The 18468-nt window shown below is 47.6% G+C and overlaps 2 protein-coding genes across 2 annotated transcripts; one reads left to right on the forward strand and one right to left on the reverse strand.

Moving 5' to 3' along the window:
* Nucleotides 1–635: 635 nt before the first annotated feature.
* SLC16A8 (solute carrier family 16 member 8) lies at nucleotides 636–5736 on the forward strand. Its single transcript, XM_057420454.1, has 4 exons — nucleotides 636–1180; nucleotides 1672–1815; nucleotides 2318–3181; nucleotides 4953–5736. The coding sequence occupies exons 1-4, from the start codon at nucleotides 952–954 to the stop codon at nucleotides 5345–5347; spliced, it is 1632 nt and encodes a 543-aa protein (XP_057276437.1). The 5' UTR covers nucleotides 636–951; the 3' UTR covers nucleotides 5348–5736.
* A 2228-nt stretch (nucleotides 5737–7964) lies between these two features.
* PICK1 (protein interacting with PRKCA 1) lies at nucleotides 7965–17480 on the reverse strand. Its single transcript, XM_057420459.1, has 12 exons — nucleotides 17391–17480; nucleotides 16668–16779; nucleotides 16077–16205; nucleotides 15887–15953; nucleotides 14488–14577; nucleotides 14006–14059; nucleotides 13843–13905; nucleotides 13483–13616; nucleotides 12603–12695; nucleotides 11813–11863; nucleotides 10041–10185; nucleotides 7965–9773 (listed from the first exon to the last, which is right to left on the reverse strand). The coding sequence occupies exons 1-12, from the start codon at nucleotides 17429–17431 to the stop codon at nucleotides 9526–9528; spliced, it is 1227 nt and encodes a 408-aa protein (XP_057276442.1). The 5' UTR covers nucleotides 17432–17480; the 3' UTR covers nucleotides 7965–9525.
* Between the last annotated feature and the right edge of the window lie 988 nt (nucleotides 17481–18468).

Genomic DNA, 18468 nt, shown 5'->3' on the forward strand with positions numbered 1-18468 from the left:
AGTTTTACATAGAGGTGTGAAAATAAGCCTGGCTGACCAAGAAACCGGGGCCAATGGTGCTGGAAGGGATATGTCAGAGACCTGGTGCCTAGGGGAGAAATGAGAAAAACATACCCATAGCAGCCAACAGAAACAAAATTCCTGGGCAGCTTAAGAGCCTCAAGAGCTACTCACAAGACATCCCCTCTAATTCCCTCCTTCTCCCCCCTTTAGGCTTTGTTTGGGCCCTTATGTGTAGGTACAGAGCCCTAATCTCTCTGGCATGCAAATAACCACCGGTTTGCAGTGCTTTTCCCCTTCACCCATTTCCCAAATCTGGCCCCTCACAGCAGGGAAGGGAGGGCGAGAGAAGGCAGGGCCTCCCAGAGGAAAGCACAAGGGGGCTTAATGGATCTCCTATGCCTCACTGATGGGGACTTCTGTAGCAGGGAAAGTCCTGGAGGGCTTCCAGGACTGAGATGGGAGAGGCTTGAGGGAAGATCTTGGGAGCCAAAAGGGATCCACGTTGCTGGCTTTCACCATGCACCAGCCTGCAGGCAAGGCTGGATATGGCGCAAGTGGGGTGCTGCAGGTGCAGCAGATGCAGCTCTCCCGTCTCAGCTGGGAGCTGTGACCCTGCTTGGCTGTGTCTGACCAGGAGTTAGTTACAGAGCTGTAGGATGCCCAAGCTCAAGGGGAGAGCTTCCCACCTCTGCTCAGTTGTGGCTTGACCTCAGAGCCTGAAGCAATCCTGCCCTGCCTGGCAGGATAAAGGTACAGAGAGATAATGTGGTACCCCAGGGAGGCTCTCGGAGCTTGGGGATGGCCGACATGGAGAGAAACCTTGTAGCAGATGTTTGCCTGTCCTCCTTTTCTCTTCTTGCAGTGCCTGGAGATTTCCCTCTTTCTTTTTTCCCCTCCTTCTGTTGCCTTGCTTCCTCCCACAATGTCTTTCCTCTCCTAGGCTAGACAATGGGGAGACGTGACCCAGAGGAAGGGCATCTCCCAGCTCCTGTGAAGCCCCCAGATGGTGGCTGGGGCTGGATCGTGCTCCTTGGCTGCTTTGTGATCACCGGCTTCTCCTATGCCTTCCCAAAAGCCGTCAGTGTCTACTTCAAGGAGCTCATGAAAGATTTCCATGTGGGCTACAGTGACACAGCCTGGATCTCCTCCATCATGCTGGCCATGCTCTATGGGACAGGTGATGCTTGGACACGCTCCCTCCTTCCCAGCTTGTGCCTTCCCTGCCCTGCTACAGGCCAAGACCCATGTCCCCATAAGCCTTCCTCATGCTCACTGACCTGGTGACATGCAGAATGCAACTGTCTCACCACTTCTCTTCTAGAAGTGTGCTGTATGGCTGTCATGTCCCCTGTTTCCTCTGCTCCAGGAGACCTGAGATGTGCCCCACCTGTCTCTCACACAGTTAACATGGGGTTTGCTCCCACTGCTCAAGTGCTGCCCCTATCACACCAAGCCCCTCTTGTTCCCAGGCACTGGGGGGCTGAAGGCAAGGCAAAGCAGTCTCCACATCCCTTGGCTGGGCTGAATGGATGTGCATCTAAGCAGCCAAGCAGTGATCTCTGTCATTAATGTTTCATCTTCCTGAGTGCCCTGTTTGGGCTGGCTGCCCCTTCCCTCTTGTCCCATCTCTTCCTGGTCTCCTACTCTGTCCCCTCTGCTTCCTCCCAGGACCGGTATGCAGCATCATGGTGAACCAGTTTGGCTGCCGGCCCGTGATGCTCATTGGCGGGCTGCTGGCTTCCTCTGGGATGATCTTGGCATCTTTCACCACCAATATCATTGAGCTTTATCTGACAGCCGGCGTGCTGACAGGTGAGAGCCCCAGGAGTTGGGAAGGGGACACAGACTTACCTGCAGAAGAGCCAAGAACAGGCTGTATCTCCCTTTAGCATTACATCTAACATTAGGTCTTCCCTCACCTATTTGCATCTGCTCATAGGAGGCATCTAGTCCTGAACACTGCATCTGTGGGAGATGCATCTGCTGGATCTAAAACGATGCTCAGTTACCATGGCAACTTGGGTGGTATATAGTGGTAGAGGAGAGAGGCAAAGTTCCTGTTGAAGGCACAGGTCCTGTTAAACACAGCCATGTTTACCTCTTTCAGATACACCTCAGGTAGACAGCTTAGCCCATCTTCTCCAGGGGCAGCCCACCAACATGGGAGCAGAAAGAGCAGAGGCTTTTGAGAGACACATGAATCCCATCATGGGACTTCGGGACTAAGGCAGCCTGAAGGGAGCTTCAGCCTGTTGCAAACCACGTCTCATGTTCTTGTACTTCCTGTTCCCTCCTGGCTCTCACCCTCCTGCAGGTTTGGGTATGGCGCTGAACTTCCAGCCCTCACTGATCATGCTGGGCACATACTTTGACAAGCGTCGGCCTCTTGCCAATGGACTGGCTGCTGCTGGGAGCCCTGTTTTCCTTTCCTCCCTCTCTCCACTGGGGCAAGTGCTGCTGGAGAAGTTTGGCTGGCGAGGAGGGTTCCTTATCATGGGTGGCCTCCTGCTTAACTGCTGCACTTGTGGGGCAGTCATGAGACCCTTGGATACAGGCATGAAGAGGAAGACGGAGAAAACTCGGGACAAATATGAAGCCAAGGAGATGCTGCCCATGGGAGGTAAAACAGAGGAGGGAATCAGCACCACTGACGGAGCCATGAAAGCCAAGAAAGCCAAGAAGAAGCCCAGGAAAGGAAAGAAGCTTCTGGATTTTAGCATCTTTTCCAACCGAGGGTTTATCATTTACACTATTTCCAAGTTCATCCTGGTCCTGGGTCTCTTCGTGCCCCCCATCTTGCTGGTCAACTATGCCAAGGACACAGGTGTGCCAGACACAGAGGCTGCATTCTTGCTCTCTATCATTGGTTTCATAGACATCTTCGCCCGCCCAGCCTGCGGCATGGTGGCAGGGTTGAAGTGGGTCCGCCCTCACGTGGCATACCTGTTCAGCTTCTCTATGCTCTTCAATGGCTTGACAGACATCTGCAGTGCCAGGGCTAGCAATTACACGGGGCTGGTCATCTTCTGTGTGTTTTTCGGCATCTCCTACGGCATGGTGGGGGCACTGCAGTTCGAGGTGCTCATGGCCATCGTGGGCTCCCAGAAGTTCTCCAGCGCCATCGGGCTGGTCCTGCTTATTGAGGCTTTCGCTGTGCTCATCGGGCCACCCTCTGCAGGTAGGTGTCTTGCCGCAAAACACAGGTGATTCATTTGGCTGCCATTCCATGCTACTGCAGGTATTGGGCATGGTATTTGATGAAAGACCCTATTCCTCAACTTCGGATTTCCTCTGGAAACTGAGATCTGAAGTAAGAGCTCCCAGTCTCACTCCATGCACCACAACTGAATCTAAGCAGGGCACAAGACGGCAGGTATTTCCCTCTGCTTTGCTCACAGACCTGAGTGGTGGCAGGTAGACAAAGCTATCCAGAGATATGCATGACTTCCAGTGTCCTTCAGTCCTGATCAGTGGTACTTCCCTCACTTTCATGCTGGGATCCAGGACTCTGCTTTCACTGTGAATGTTGCATAAAATCATGTTATAGGTAGGGTCAGGCACATGCTGCAGGCAAACCTTTGAGTCTTCATTACGACAAGGCAAAGATCTTTCAAGTTCTCCTTGGTGTCCATGGCCTTTTGATTGGTAACGATCTCAACTTGTGTTGGCCCCGGTCCAAAAGCACAGGCATTTTGGTGTCAATCAAGTCAAAACAGCTCATAGAGCCACCTGAGGCATTTACTGTTACTTCCTTTTAAGAGGATTAAGGCACAGTTTCTCAACCAATCTGGTCTAGGCTACAGTAAGGTCCATGCGCCACAGACAGTCCATAAATGAGCTGCTGAATGGAGAGAGACCCTTCACCCAAGAAACTGGTGTAGGTCACTGTTAAGTGTCACAGGAAGTCAGATCATGCCAAAGGCTTATTTACAAATGAAGTGAGGTCTCTGCATGTGTGATTTGTGAGGAAGGGTCAGGGACAGACCATGGACCACTTTGTTGCTTCCTGCACTCCCTTCCTCCAGCTGCAACACGTGAGCTAAAACCCATCGGTGAAGACCTCTAATGATCTGTTCCCTAGCACGTACCACCAGTTATGAACAAACCCACTCTCAGCAGCTCCACCCAGGCCTCAGGTAAAAACTGATGTTCAACAGAAGATCCTCTTTATGGTAACAGTAATTCATGTCTTGTCTTAAAAGCTGTGGGGCAGTCAGCAGTCCTAGGCTAGGGAGGGTCAAGGAGCACCTGTCATGGAGGCAGATGCAGATAGATCATGGGGATGAGGGGGATTGAACAGCACCTTGCTCCTTGGAGGAAGACACACCAGGGGGTAGTGATGGGGGACATCCCTCAGCTCTCCTGACTCAGCTCAGCTGTGCCTTGACACTGTGCACACGCACAATGGGATGCAGATAGTGCAAAGCCACTGAAGAAGAGTGCTGGGGGTAGCCAAGTCGTGGTGCCCTCCTTCCCCCCAGCAGGACCTGCAGGACCCCCCGGTTCAGGGAGCCTGGGTGTGCTGGCAAACCCGACAGCTCAGGCCTGGGGAGCAGTACTCGGCTGGAAGAAGGGGGTTGAACAAAGTAGCTTTGTTTGTGTAATCCTCCTGAGCTGCTTCCCGCCCCATGGTGCTGAGGGAGTTTGGCGCAGGATAAGCTGCACACATGCATGCAGGCGTGCACGCAGGCTCCTTGCTCACCATCCAGCTTGGATGGGCAGGGCACATACATTCACCTGGAGATGAACTCGCCACATTTACTGACAGTGAGTGGAGAAGATATCTTGAGAACCTCTCTTTGGCAGAGAAATCATCAGGTGTGGGGCAACCAAAGAGACTTCTCTGCCAAAAAAGAGAAATGGGTCCTCAGGCAAATGCAGGTGCTGGTCTGTCCATGCAGGAACATGTAGGCTGAAGCTAACTCTCTCATTTCTTCTCCGACCATCAGGCCGCTTGGTTGACGCTCTCAAGAACTACGAGGTGATCTTCTACCTGGCAGGCTCAGAGGTGGTGCTCTCTGCTCTCTTCCTGGCCATGGCCACCTATTGCTGCCTGAACCGAGGCAAGAAGAAGGAAGGTTCCCCGGAGAAGAACCCTGCCGCGGGTGGTGGGAGCGACACTGAGGAAGCAGAGTCCGATGTGCAGGAGGCTGAGGAGCACAGCAGTGACAACCACCAGCCAGCCCACAGCACCGACAATGCCGTGGTGGCAGCCAGCGAGGAGGCCAACCATGTGGCGGAGGAGCAGGGCAGGGAGGGAGGCGGGTGTCCCGCTGGGGACGGGGAGGTGCTGGCACGAGACAGCTGCGATGCTGACCAGACGGTGGAGAGGGACAGCTTTTAGCCAGGGCAGAGGAACAGGGATGTATAAATCTGGCCTTGTTTGTATGCACCTCAGCTTGGGAGGGTAGGTGGGAGATGAGGAGGAGAAAGTGGAGACAAACACAGATGTAAGAGGGAGAGGTATAAGAATAGCTGGTCCTTATGTACGTATGTCCACATACATACCAGTGATATGTCTACTTGCATCCTGCACCCATGCTGGTGCAACTCAGGCTCAGAGCAGCCCAAACACCAAAAAGAAAACAAAAAATCATCTTCTTTCCTCACTTCCAAACCAGCCCCAAAGAAAGTCTGTTGAAGAGGCTGCCAAGGACTCTCCTTCTCCTTCTGCATTGTCATAATACAGAACACAAACAATTAGAGACTCTTTGCAAACAGATCTGGTACGCTTTGGTTTGGTGTCAGTGTTTCTTCCACCTCACTTCCACAGTCGGGATAGCACCAGGCCAGCTGGAACCAGGTTTAGGAGGTGGCGTAATTCATAGCTATCATATGAGCCACCTCCAGCTGCAGCCAGCATGGGCGCAGACGCTGCATTCCCTGCAGTGCCTCCCTTGGGCACTGCCAAAGCGGTGGGATACCTCCCTCTGGAGCATCTTTTGTGGGTGATAAAGTTGGGGCAGCGATACATGATTCTGCTGTTACAAGTGGGGAAGTGCTGGGTAGAGGCTGCTGCAGTGCAAGAAGAAGACATCTAAAAAGGTTAATGCCATTGGGTGAGCAGCCACGAGACGGAGCCTCACCGACAGGAAAAGCAGTGAGCTATCAGTATCTAGCCTGAAGTGAGTCCTGTTGATTTGTGAAGGAGCAATTTGGCCTCTATGGGAGGTGGGGGTTTCAGGGCAGGTAAATAACTGTGTCCCAGGCAATTCGCCACTCACCAGGAATGGCACCAGGCCCATGCGTGTTTTCCTTTCAGAGAAAAACCCCTTACGTAAAGGAATCAAAGGTGAGGCAGAAAGACAATCCAGAGCCCCCAGTGCCATTGATGAGGGTGTTGGAGCACGTGGTAAGGCAAGCATGACTCCCTCACCCCTGCTGCAGCGGTGGATTTCCAGATTGAGAGGACAACCTTCCCTGGCATGCTTAAACCACTCCTAATCTGCTTTAGGACTGGACCTTTTATAAACAACCCTGGGCAAAGCCCTTTCTTCCGGTTTCCTGAACTGTTTCACCTCAGAGGCCCTGGGGGAACCTGTGACTATAACAAGGGATCTAAAACTAAGCAGAGGGATACACGGAAGGCAGCTCATGGGACCATCAAAATAGGTGTTTCATTCCAGACCAGACTGACTACAAGTTAACAGGCAGTGGGTGAAGCCTGCAGCACCCGCAAAGCCATTTAAACAGGGAGGGGAGAAGGGACATGAAGGAAACGGTTTCATTCTAAACATTACTAAGCAAAGAGCAGTAAGTGACAAGCAAAATAAAGCTGCTGAAGAATGTCAGTTTAAAGAGACATAAGAACTGGACATTGGAACTAGATTATCTGAAAGGTCCCTTCCAACCCAAACCATTCAATGATTCTGTGCAATTGGAAGGGAGAAGGTAAACCCCATGGTTCTGTACCCTGCCTCACCACTATTGTCAGCTCCAACTGCGGGTCAGTTACAGTCATGACTTTGGGCTTCTTCCTATTCAAATCCACTTAGAAACATCCCAAATCAGACTAAGCCTCATGACAAAGCCCAGCTGCAAAGCTCTGGGAGAAAGAGAAGGAGCAGCAAGAGTGATGGAGCACTGCAGGCATTCATTCACTGCTCCACAAGCTTATTCCCCCCTCCCCACAAGGTAATATCACTGTCGCTGCTCTGCTCAACCAAGTCGCTCTGCAGTGCTTTCCCAGCAACCCTAACCCCCTGTCCCCCAGGCCTGGTTTCCCTTGGTCACCAGTACCCCCTCAAAGTGGCAGCTCACATCTTCCCAGTGGTCCAAGGCCCTTGTCAGCCAGGCAGGTCATGGGAACGAAGTCGCCTCTGTTTCCTTGTCACCAGTCAACGTTCCCCACTAAGCCTCCTGCTCTGAAATCTTTTCACAAACCACATAAAAGCCCTCAGGGTACCAGATGTTGCTACAGACAGTGCTGTAAGATCCCCAGACCTCTTCCTCCACCAGTCAGGTTGCAAAAAACATGGCCAAGCTGCCTTCCACTCCTCATTGTCAGCAATTTTCAAGCCAGTTTTCTCTGTCCCTCTGAACTGCTCCGTATTATGGCATAACGAACAGCTCTGAAAGAGGATCAGGGTCTTAAGCATCAGCTCAAGCTTGTGATGCAACAGCTAAGCTGTATGGAGAAGCTGGCCCTGGAGAGGTATGCAAGGATGCCACCCGGCAGAACTGAGGCAACTGGTGATTTTACAAGGCTGGTGCTCCCCTGGGAAGCCACGCTGGTCTTACATGGAGGACTGGCCTTGCTACAGCATTTATAAGCTTTCTCCTCTACAAACACGTGCTGCAGTGACAATCATAGCTTGGCACAGAGGTTATCCACCAGTATGAGCAAAAAACATGAATGGCCAGCACATGACACCCATCTTCTCATCACTATATTTTAAGATTAAAACCAATAGGGGATGTGCAAATAAACCTCTAAAGAAAACCCATAAAGGACAGGAAACGAAATGTCACATTTTTCTTTATTAGAGACAACAGTCAGTACAACAGAATCCATTGAAATCTTCCAGAACAGCTTAACCATGGATGGCTTTCTTCCAGGCACACACAGAGATGACAAAGCTCCAAAGACCAATCAAAGAGAAAAAACACAGAAAACCAAACATCTCGATCATAAATTAATGCCCTCGAATAACTTCTCTCACTACCACTAGAATGTAATGACAGAAGTGAAAACCCTTGCCTCTGAGAAGCACACTGCTCCTGGCAGTTGTGCTGTCTGCCAAAACAGAAAGTGCTAATCTGCATCTGGGATCAGCCCACAGGGACAAAGGGAGAAGAGAAAAGGAAGGAGGAAAGATGCAGCCTCACTTACCTCAATCTTCCTTCCTCTCCTTTCCTTGTGCTGGGAATGGGATGTCAGCCACTGGTGCTGGCTGGCCCAGGGCAGCACAAATGGCTGTGCTGAGAGGAAAGTGGGGAGCAGCATGCTATTCATGCTTTGCACTAAAAAATCTCAAAGCCTCTGCCTACAGGCCATGCCTTCCTCTCTCCACGAGGCTGTCTCTCCTCTCTAGCTGAAGAGCCATACAATAATGAAGGAGACATGGAAAAGAGAACGATGGAAAGGAAATGGGTGCAGCTTTGCTGTCATTCCTAGGAACCTGTCTGCCACAGACAAGCACTCTTACCTCAGCATCTCTGCTGACTAGGGGGGGCTCTTTCCTGAGCCAGGTCCCTCCTTCCCACAGGGAAGGGCAGAGCCACATCCTACAGGATTCTAGCCCTGTGCTGTAGCTATGGAGTGTGCAGACAGTGCCAGCTGTGCAGGAGCTCAGTGACTTTGAAGAGGATGGAAGCCAGGGGAAGAGATTTCCTACATCTGCAGCTCTGCATACCAGACACCTACTCCCATCAGCCCCTGCTTTGAGGGCTTCCCCCAGCTCCTTGGATGGACGGTGATCCGATCACATGTACTACCACCACTTCTAGACATCAGTTTGGACTTCTGTTTCTTAAAAGCAGTGATCATCCTACAGAAATCAGTCCTGCAGCCCACGGGGATGGACAGAAGAGACAGAAGTAGCTCAAAACAGGCCAGAGAATGGGAAGCTTGGAGACAGTGAGCACTGGGATGAAGAAAACAATGCTGGTGCCAACAGCTTCCCCTACCACAAGGGGAGGACAGAAAGGGGCTCTTCATGCCATTTGTAACCATCTCCAGATGTTTAAGTGGCCTCCATAAGACAGAGGGGAGTGGTTGCTGCCCTCTATGCTCGGCAATGTCCTGCCTGCACACGGTCACATGGTGGTGTGGGAGGGGATTTTCCTCCCCACACCTCAGTATTCAAGTTGGGCAGCAGGAATCTCTAGGAGTAAAAGGAATATCCAGGCAAACAAGCAAAGGAAGAGAGGAGAAAGCAGAGGTTGGTACTGATCCAACCAGCTATCCCCACCCAAAGCAGAGGAGGAATTCCAGGCTGGACATACACAGAAATCTCAGAGGATGAATCGTTATGTGAAACAGACATTTATAACAGTCTGCAAAGTCTCTCCTCTGGCCACTCAGGCATCATCAATGAGCTTTTCACCATTTGCCTGTTCCTTCCCGCTACCCTCTCTCTCGCTTTCTCCTCCTTCTTCTTCCTCTGCACCGTCCGTGTATGTGTCCTTCTGCCCGTAGTTGAGAGTAGTGCGGGCAAGGTCCACCTCAATGGGAAAGACATCTGCATCTCGGAGCACGGCATAGCAGTCGTCGTAGTACTTGGACATGGTGGAGACAAAACGCTGGAGCTGGAACACGATGTCCTGCACTGTAGTGGTGACATGTTGGGAACAAGTCAGGTGCATGAAAACCCCCTTCCCAGACCGAGAGAAGGCTGTGATCAAGCCTCCCTCACAGCATTAGATACAGTCTCCTAAGCATTAATCCCTTTTGTCCCCTGAGGGCGGATGCCTCAGGCACAGCCACAAAAAGGTTCTTTAGTAAAGATTTCCAAGCTGAGATGAAGGAGAGGCACAAAGGCCAAAGCCACGTTTGCACGACCCTTTCAGGGGGTGGCCACAGCAGCGATACTCACCATGTTTCTGGTCCAGGAGCTCTATTTTCTCTAGCACATCCTTCCTCATCTTGGCAAAGCGCGTGCGAGCCTCCTGCCGGCAGCGCAGGATAAGGCGGTATTCATAGTTCCCAGTGCTGACCCTGTAGAGGGGTTCACCCAGAGCCTGCCAAAAACACAGCACCATTTTAGAGACTCCCACAACAGTGCTTGTATCATAAAATCATAGAATGGTTTGAGTTGGAAGGGACTTTAAAGATCATCTAGTTCCAACCCCCCTACCATGGGCAGGGACACCTTGTATGCAAAGTTTGTTGGCTGTTGTGGACTTACAGTGCTTTTGGGTTATTATAGCCCTCTCAGGATCACTGCAACTGCAGTCAGGAAGCACAAAACATGAGGAACACTGAGCCAGGTCAACAACTGGCAGTCAGTGGGGCCACTCTGAAGGCCAAATACACACCAGCCACAGTAACGAAAAACATCACTACTGTGCAAAGCAAAAAGGACCAGCACCTTTCAACTCAGCCTGGAAAAGTGGTATGGCTTCTTATGTGAACTATTAAGACAAGCACTGTGAACAAGAGTCTAAGAGCTGAAGGATATATTAATTTATATCAATCAGACATAAAATTCTGACCTCCTCTGCAAGCTTCCCCTGCCCAGTGCAGGGGAGTTGGACTAGATGACCTTTGAAGGTTCCTTCCACCCCAAACTATTCTATGATTCTATATGGATTGCGTAACATATTATACATCTACACAGAGAACCCTGTGGTATCTACAACCATCCAGACACAACACTAGAAAACAGTAGGGAGGGACCGATACATTGTCCTGCAAAATAGTTTTGAGAGACAGGGGTTAGGTCTGTCAGCAGAACAGCATTCTTCTCTTGCATCAGTAAACATAACTACATAAAAATCCATATTACAGACTATGGCTTGATAATGCACGCTGCATGCTCCAAAACCCAAAGATGTTACTCTGCTGGTCAAGACTGGGATTCTTTCCTTCCCATTTACAAGGAAAGATACAATTAAATGTTATCTTAGGAAAGTTTTATTCCTTCCTGGCACTGGGAACTAGGCATTCCAAACAATCAAATCCCTGCTCTGAGATCAATACCTAGGAAAAAACAATATCTTACTTTAAGGCAGGGCATCCAGACATAGAATCATATAGTCACAGAATCATAGAATGGTTAGGGTTGGAACAACCTTAAGATCATATAGTTCCACACCCCCTTCATGCAGGGGATACCTTTAGCTATCTTAAACAGAGCTGTTAAGGATTACAGTCATAAGCCCCTAAACGCCCTATTGTTAAGAGAGATCCTTTAATCAATTTTCTTCAACTACAAATGCACTATTCACATGCATTTTGCTGCGAAGCAGCTCAACCTCCATTTCTCAGAAACAAGTCCAGACTTAATTATAAGCTGTACACTACACACAAATGGAATCTATGAAAATAACACCTTAATCCTCCTTACATACGCTGATATTACTCAAACACTGAGATAAGCAACCACTGAGCAAACAAGCTGCAGAGATGATGTCTGGTCCCTCTGCTATTCCACAGCGCTAGTGATTCATGACAGTGTTCCCCAGATAGCATTTAAAGATCTCCAGTTTCTAAAATGTTAAGAACAAATGTGTGTAATTCTTAGGATGCGTTCACTAGTTTCATGCAAACAGGAACAGGAGCTATTTTACAATTACAGGGCAGTGTGTATAGGGAAGCTGCACAAAGAGAGTATGCAGTTGTCATTGTTACAGTGGTGGTACTCACAATGCAGCTGTACTCCTCATCATCCATCTCTTTGACTTTCAGGCAGTAAGACTTTACAGAATTTAAAACAGAAGGAAATATTAAAAACTAGAAGTGATTTCATCATCACCCATAGCTATACAGTTGTACCAATTCAAGTCTTCCTTCAATGCTACAGCTAGGGGCTCTGGGGACAGCACAGTGGGATCAGAGTATATTAAACATCCCTAGTGGAAAGCAAATCTGTGTGGAGAAAGATGAGAGAAAACGGCGGGGGAGAAAGAAGGTGCTTAATATTTATATTACAGGAGCAAATACTTTAGATAAGTATACCCTAGTAAGAGAAAAATCCTGTGCTCATCTACTGTTTGGGAAAACACAATACCAGAAAAGTATGAGCAGGGAGTAAATAAGGAGGGAAAAAGGAAAAAAACAGATGAATTGTGGGAAGGACTGAAGCGGGAAGAGATGCTGCCATATTCACTTGCCTTAGGGCTGCAGCTCCAAATACTTCTCTCAACTGGTAAAAGAAAATAGAGTCCTACAGTTATAGAACAGATGCACTTAACAACCCCATGCTTTTTGGGTGCAGAAAACATGGGGCGAGTAGAAGAGAAGAGAAAAAATAAAAGGCATGCTCTAAATAAAAGCAATTATGCCTTGACAGTTACTTACTTTAGCTAATGAAGAACAATCTAAAACTATCTGAAAAATGTGGACTGGAGAGCTTTTTGGGGAGTCCAAGAAGTCAGGCTATGATTCCACAAAACTTAATTTCAACCAGCATTTAAAAAGCAAGCAAGCAGCTCACCAAATATTCAAACTTGACATCCAGGTATTTTTTGATAGTCAGCCTTGTGTCAGGAATGGCTTTATTCAGATACGTATTCAAGTCAGTAAGCATCTGCAAAGGAAATATCCTGTTGCTGAATGTATGACCAAAAAGCATGACTACATTTTATCAAGTACAACCTTCGAATCAGCACAGGTCATGAGATTGACTCGAGTTAACTCTTTTTTGAACTAGAGCACATCTGAAAGAAAATGTTTGATCTTGACTCATCATTATCACAGTTAGAGCATCCATTACTGTCACGGGCAAGTAGTTCGAGTCTCAGAAATGCATGCCTCACTTCCAGCCTGAATTCACCTTCTTTCAACTCATCTTGTTTCAACTGGTCCTGGAAACCACCCTCCCTGATTCAAAGGCCCACTACCCTGTGCTGTCCATTCAATATGGCACTGAAAATTGTGCCCAAATCAACATCTAATCCTCTCTTTACTAAAGTAAGTGGACAGATCCCCTGGAGACTCTAATTTACATATACTGATCAAAATCCTTCAGTTGTTCCTGGTCTGTTTATCTAAACTCTTTTACATTTAGTGACATCTTTTAAGTATGGGTACCAATATCAGGGAAAGGGCTCTAAAGTCTATACTGATCAAACTATCCCCTCATCCTCAAAAGAAAATGAGAGGAATATACTCATGTGCAAAAGTCAAAGGGACAAGATTGATATACTCGCTACACTACCTCTTAGGTTCTTTATGAAGAGAGTTCCTTGAAGGAAAGCAACAACAGCTTTTACCACAATGAATGATCTTTAAGATCACACGTTCAAAGACAGGCTTCTGTCTTTCTAGGTTCCCCTCTTCTCCAGACCCTGTACTCCTATGGTTATATTCTTTACCGGCTTAATTGTTTTTAGAAGGTGAATCCCAAACTTCTCAATGTTGCGATGGGCATCAGCAAATTTCACAAAGGCTTCACTGGCAGCTGGTTGCGGCTCCCGTACACCAATGACAGAGAAAACATCTCCAAATGCTGGATGAGGGTAATAAATAGAAACACATGAAAGAAGAAGCTGACCCTGGAGAAGAATCTTGCCTCCTAAAGACCAGAGGTCTTCAAGGCATTATTTCCATGTCCCATGCGTAAGACCGCCAATGCCAAGAGAGCAGCCCTTCCCAGCTCATTTCCACAACACTCAGTTTTCTTTGAGCAAGGGAACCGTACATCTAAGTACTGGCTAAAACTCAAGATTCTTTACCTCTGTGCGTCTGGGATAGTTCAAAGAAAGCTCTGAGAAGACTCTTGGTGTGCTCTGTCAAGCCTGTGATAGAAGCCAGAAAAAAGCATTCGAGTCATTTCACTGCACCATAACGGAGGTATCCCTCTCCCCCCTCTGGTGTCTGATGGAAGAAGCTGTTTACCTTTGTACAACTCTGCAGTCCTTTCCAGCTCATCTAACCTCTTCACTAGTCCATCTAATTGGAAACAAGAATCAGAATACAGAATTAGAACAGTCAAATCCATTGCATGGTTAAGACCGATCAACTGGAAGAAGTTTCATGCCTCTGGTTCAAATTTCCCTCACCTTTTAATGCCTGTCTCCTGGCCCACCATGGGAAGCTTTTAAAACCACTGCAAACTTATTTTACAGTGTGGGGTCACCACCTATTGGCAATCGCTAAGTGGTTCCCCACTTTAAATTAATTTGACCCTAGCTAGCATAAATGGCCCCAGTGACAGGATATATCACTCAGGATGGGCAGAGGCAATCACAACAGTGAGGCAAAGCAGAAGGGAAGAATTATGAAGGAATCATACGGGCCATGCAAGTAACATTAAAGAGCAGGTAAGCACAACAGGGTAAGTGTTTCCTTAAGAAAATGTCCTCCTGGACAATACTTACCATTGCAAAGTATGGCTCGGCTTAAGCCCAGGGCATCCGCTGTCCCTGAGCTCATGTTCTCTACCAGCCGGTGCTTTACCTTCTTCAATACTATAGGCCAAAAGAGAGTTGCAAACCAGGATCAGGGTAATTTCCATGGGCATGAAAAGCTCACTAACATACTTCACTGGTTTCTCAGGCATTGAATAAACTGAACTTAACTCACTATTGAGGTAGCAAGCGAAAAAGAAAAAAAACAACCCACCTACATAGAAACTAGATTTTCAATCCAGCTGTGTATAGCACATCTGCTATCTTGTCTATCTGTTCTCCTCTCACATCCTATATACTCCAATCAATAAAGCTCCAGCACTTCTTTTGGAAGACTATTCCAGTCAATAACTTCACTGTAAATCACCTATCCTGATACTTGGAACTAAACTTTGCTTATGCTACTTGCTGGTTTACTTAACTGAAGTCAGGAGACAAGGCTGAAAGCAAGACAGAATTTATGGATCAAAGTTATCCCTTTGTTTGCTTTTATCTTTTGGATCTCAGTTAAACCCTTTTGTCACCTCCTGATGGAATAAATTTCTGTCCTGGGTGGTTATATCCTGGAAATTACTAGAGACAGTTAACGACCTCTGCAGAATCAGATGACTTAGCTACATTTATTTAGAGGCAAACTTGCAGGGGTGCCAAGTGCCTGCAGCTACCAAGAGTTCAGCTGAAGCCAGTGTCCAGCATCTCTGGAAAATGCCACATTTTCACCACACTTTCCCCAGAAATCCATCTCACTCCTCATGATTTTCCTGAACCCCTGCAATTCATTAGCGCCTTAATCACCATAAAAATAAATGAAAGCAAAAAGAATAGATACATTTCTTTTAGGAAAGCCAGAAAGGTAACCATATAAAGGAGACAACCGTGAAGACTTAGTTCAAAATACAAGCTTTGTTTTAGAAATAAGCCTCTCTCCTCTCCTATAAAGTTTATGGTTGTGCAAAACTCAGTGCAGATAGGTGTGTTTCACCACTGTCTTCCAAGGTGAGAAACTGCAACCAGTACTTTCCAACAGACACATTTCTGCGTACCTCATTTCTGTGAAAATCTCAATAGTCACCATGACTTACAGGTATTAAAAATAAATAAAATTATTACCTAGTTGTTTTACCATCCATGCTAAACACAAAGAAACAAGCCCCCTGCAACAAGTCATGCCTCACCTTTCAAGACTATTCCAAGAAGCAAGGCAAGGATTCTTTTTCTAAACCTGTAATTCTCTTTGACAGCATCCATTTGAAAATGACTGATTTAAGAGGAAGAATGGAACCCAAGTTTTACTCTGGTTTTAGCTCGGACCAGTCTTTCACCCATCCATGTAATTTTAACACTATAAGGAGAAAGAAACCAGTCTTACCAATATCCAAAGACTTGCCCTGCTTTGGGTCGGCCTGAAGTTTGTTGTAGTGTATTGTCACTTCTCCCTGTAGAAAGAGCAAATCCCAAACTGCTGTGCTGGAAGCAAGCAGCAGTGGATTCCTTTACCAATGGACAATAAACTGTAAACTATGACCCAGAAGCTCCCCTGGCCCCCTCCTACCTCTCACCTTTACCATCTGTATCATTTTGGCCACCTCCACCTTGGTTTTTCCCTTGACGGACTTCCCATTCACTCCTGTGATTTCATCACCAGCTGCTACAGTGCCATCTAAGGCTGCAGGAGTGTTATCAAATACCTGGTGGAGAGGAGAAAGAGCACAGATAGTCTGGAATCAAGAGGAAGAGGAAGGTGAATACACGGCTAGTGAACAAAAACCCAGACAATTATATTCCTCCTATTTAACTCAGTTGGATTTTGTGCATGGTGAAGCTGCAGTTTTTCCCCTTTCATAGTGAAGAGGCAGGCTGACAATATAGTTCCCTCAGGAAGTTCTTGCCTCCAAGACATACGTCATCAAGCATATGACTTCTTCACGTTGAGAAAGTTGTGAATTCTAACGTGCTCTCCAAGAAGGATAATTTCAGAAGTCTCTTACATACCCATTAGGTACTAGGGCAAGGAAATCTTATTCACTGGGAAGTGAGATGATGTCTCCCACTTTGAGGAAAACAAATAGTATGGGACTCTCCATGCTTTCCATCTCTGAGATGGAAACTGTTTTACACAGATGGTTTATTCTTCCTCCCTGAGTGCCCACCTGGACAATGTAGAGACAGGGGCAGTACTGTGCTCCTCCCCCAATGCTGATCCCAATCAGGTTCTGAGAGTCCTTCTTCAGGGTCACTGTCCCAGGTACAGTGGGAATCCCCCTGTAATGAGAGAGAGGGAGATGAATAACTGAACATGGTAGGCAGAGCTGCATGCGTATGAAACAGCTCTGGCTGATACAAACTGAAAACTTTACCTCTGCCATAAACTCTAACAGCATGGGCCATAGTGCTGGAGTGAGAGGAAAACTTGCACAGCATAAATGAAATTCAAGACAAGTGCTACACGTTAAATTCATTGTTGATCTCATCAAATCTTTTACTTGCTCAGGGAATGCCAGTGGTGTTCTCCTTACAGACCCAAGAAGTCCTGAGTTTTTGTCCACTTCTTCTTGCCTGCTATTCTCCATTATAGACATTTTTTCCTCAGGCTAAGGTCACTAATTTCCAGCAGGTTTTTCTGCACTGCTTTACAATCAGGAATGCAGAATAGTTACCCCAGAGCAACAGAACACGGTCTCCTTTGCTCAGCAGCACAGCAATGGCCATCCCCAGTCTCCAGGGGAAGCAAGAAATCAGGAATGAACAGCAAAACTGACTCTCCAGCACAGAGCATCAGGAGCAGGTAAATTTATCCACTCCCACAAGGTCTTGGTTGCAAAGCCTATTTCTAGTGTTAACAAAGAATAGGGAAAGATAAGCAAAATACTCACAGCTTATCTTCCTCAATATCATAGTCCAAATCTGCAAACATTGTTTCGGTTAAGCAGAGCCTTTGTCTGAAACTGCTTATTCCAAACTCCCTGTGAAGAAAGAACAGAATAAACCGCGGTAAACCAGTGACCTTAACAGAAAATTGCAGAGAATCAACCATCACCCTTGCCAGCGCCCTTCTTTGTTTGTCTTTTTTTCAATGTCACACCATGGCCTCTGTTCTTGTACCAAAGCTGAAAAACATGTCAAGTGTCACTGATTCTCTGCTCTGAACGAGACAGGAGAAAGTCCTCAAGTTTGAATGACACCTGCTTCAAAACCCACATATGTGCTTTCCGCACAGTGTTTCCAAAGCACAGAACAAAATGTGGTCCCTTCTGGAAGCTGCTTCTCCACACACTCTACCTGCAACACAGTTGCTAAAGATACTTAAGAGCTTTATCCCCTTCATCATTACACATCTCAATTTTGTTCTTGATTCATATCAAGTTATGAAGTCTATTTGATGTTCTACTTTTTGGCGTTCTCCTCTTACCTTGGGAGGCTATGCAAAGCTTTTCCCAAGCTGCTTTCACAAAAAGCTGCATGTGTAAGTGGCTGTGATTAAAACCAATCTGCCATCTCATTCAGATGGGTATGTCTGTGTGCCTTAGCAGCACCATTATGGAGACTTGTTTTCCTCACGGGCTTTTTGGTAGTGTGAGTGGGATGTTGGTGCCAACAAGCAATGATGGATAGGGCTCGGAGCAACCTGGTCTAGGGTGAGGTGTCCCTATCCGTGGCAGGGGGCTGGAACTGGATGAGCTTCAAGGTCCCTTCCAACCCAAACCATTGTATGACTCTATGACTCTATACCCCCCGCCCCAAGCCCCCATTTCATTTCCTGTCTAATTTGGGCACTAATTAGCGACACGCTTTGCTTCTGCTCATCCTTCGGCAGCATCAAAGCCCCGGTGACGCTGCCCCACACCGCTGCAGCGGCCTCCGGATGCAGTTATCACTCATCCAACCCCACCGGCCGCCAACGGGCGAGGAGGGCTTCACCGGCACCACCCCGCCACACCGCACCCCTCCTGC

Source organism: Pezoporus wallicus, unplaced genomic scaffold (genome assembly GCF_028554395.1).
Source record: "Pezoporus wallicus isolate ANWC-B61680 ecotype Strahan unplaced genomic scaffold, APGP_CSIRO_Pwel_v1 contig_2871, whole genome shotgun sequence".
NCBI classification, from domain to species: Eukaryota; Metazoa; Chordata; class Aves; order Psittaciformes; family Psittacidae; genus Pezoporus; species Pezoporus wallicus.

Excerpts from the sequence above, each read along its gene's own strand:
- SLC16A8 (XM_057420454.1), top strand. The coding sequence starts at position 952 with ATGGGGAGACGTGACCCAGAGGAAGGGCATCTCCCAGCTCCTGTGAAG. Across the intron at positions 1,181-1,671 it reads GGCCATGCTCTATGGGACAG|GACCGGTATGCAGCATCATG; the intron begins GTGATGCTTGGA and ends GCTTCCTCCCAG. Across the intron at positions 3,182-4,952 it reads CATCGGGCCACCCTCTGCAG|GCCGCTTGGTTGACGCTCTC; the intron begins GTAGGTGTCTTG and ends TCCGACCATCAG.
- PICK1 (XM_057420459.1), bottom strand. The coding sequence starts at position 17,431 with ATGTTTGCAGATTTGGACTATGATATTGAGGAAGATAAGCT. Across the intron at positions 13,617-13,842 it reads ACTATCCCAGACGCACAGAG|CATTTGGAGATGTTTTCTCT; the intron begins GTAAAGAATCTT and ends ACCCTCATCCAG. Across the intron at positions 9,774-10,040 it reads GCTCCTGGACCAGAAACATG|TGCAGGACATCGTGTTCCAG; the intron begins GTGAGTATCGCT and ends TCACCACTACAG.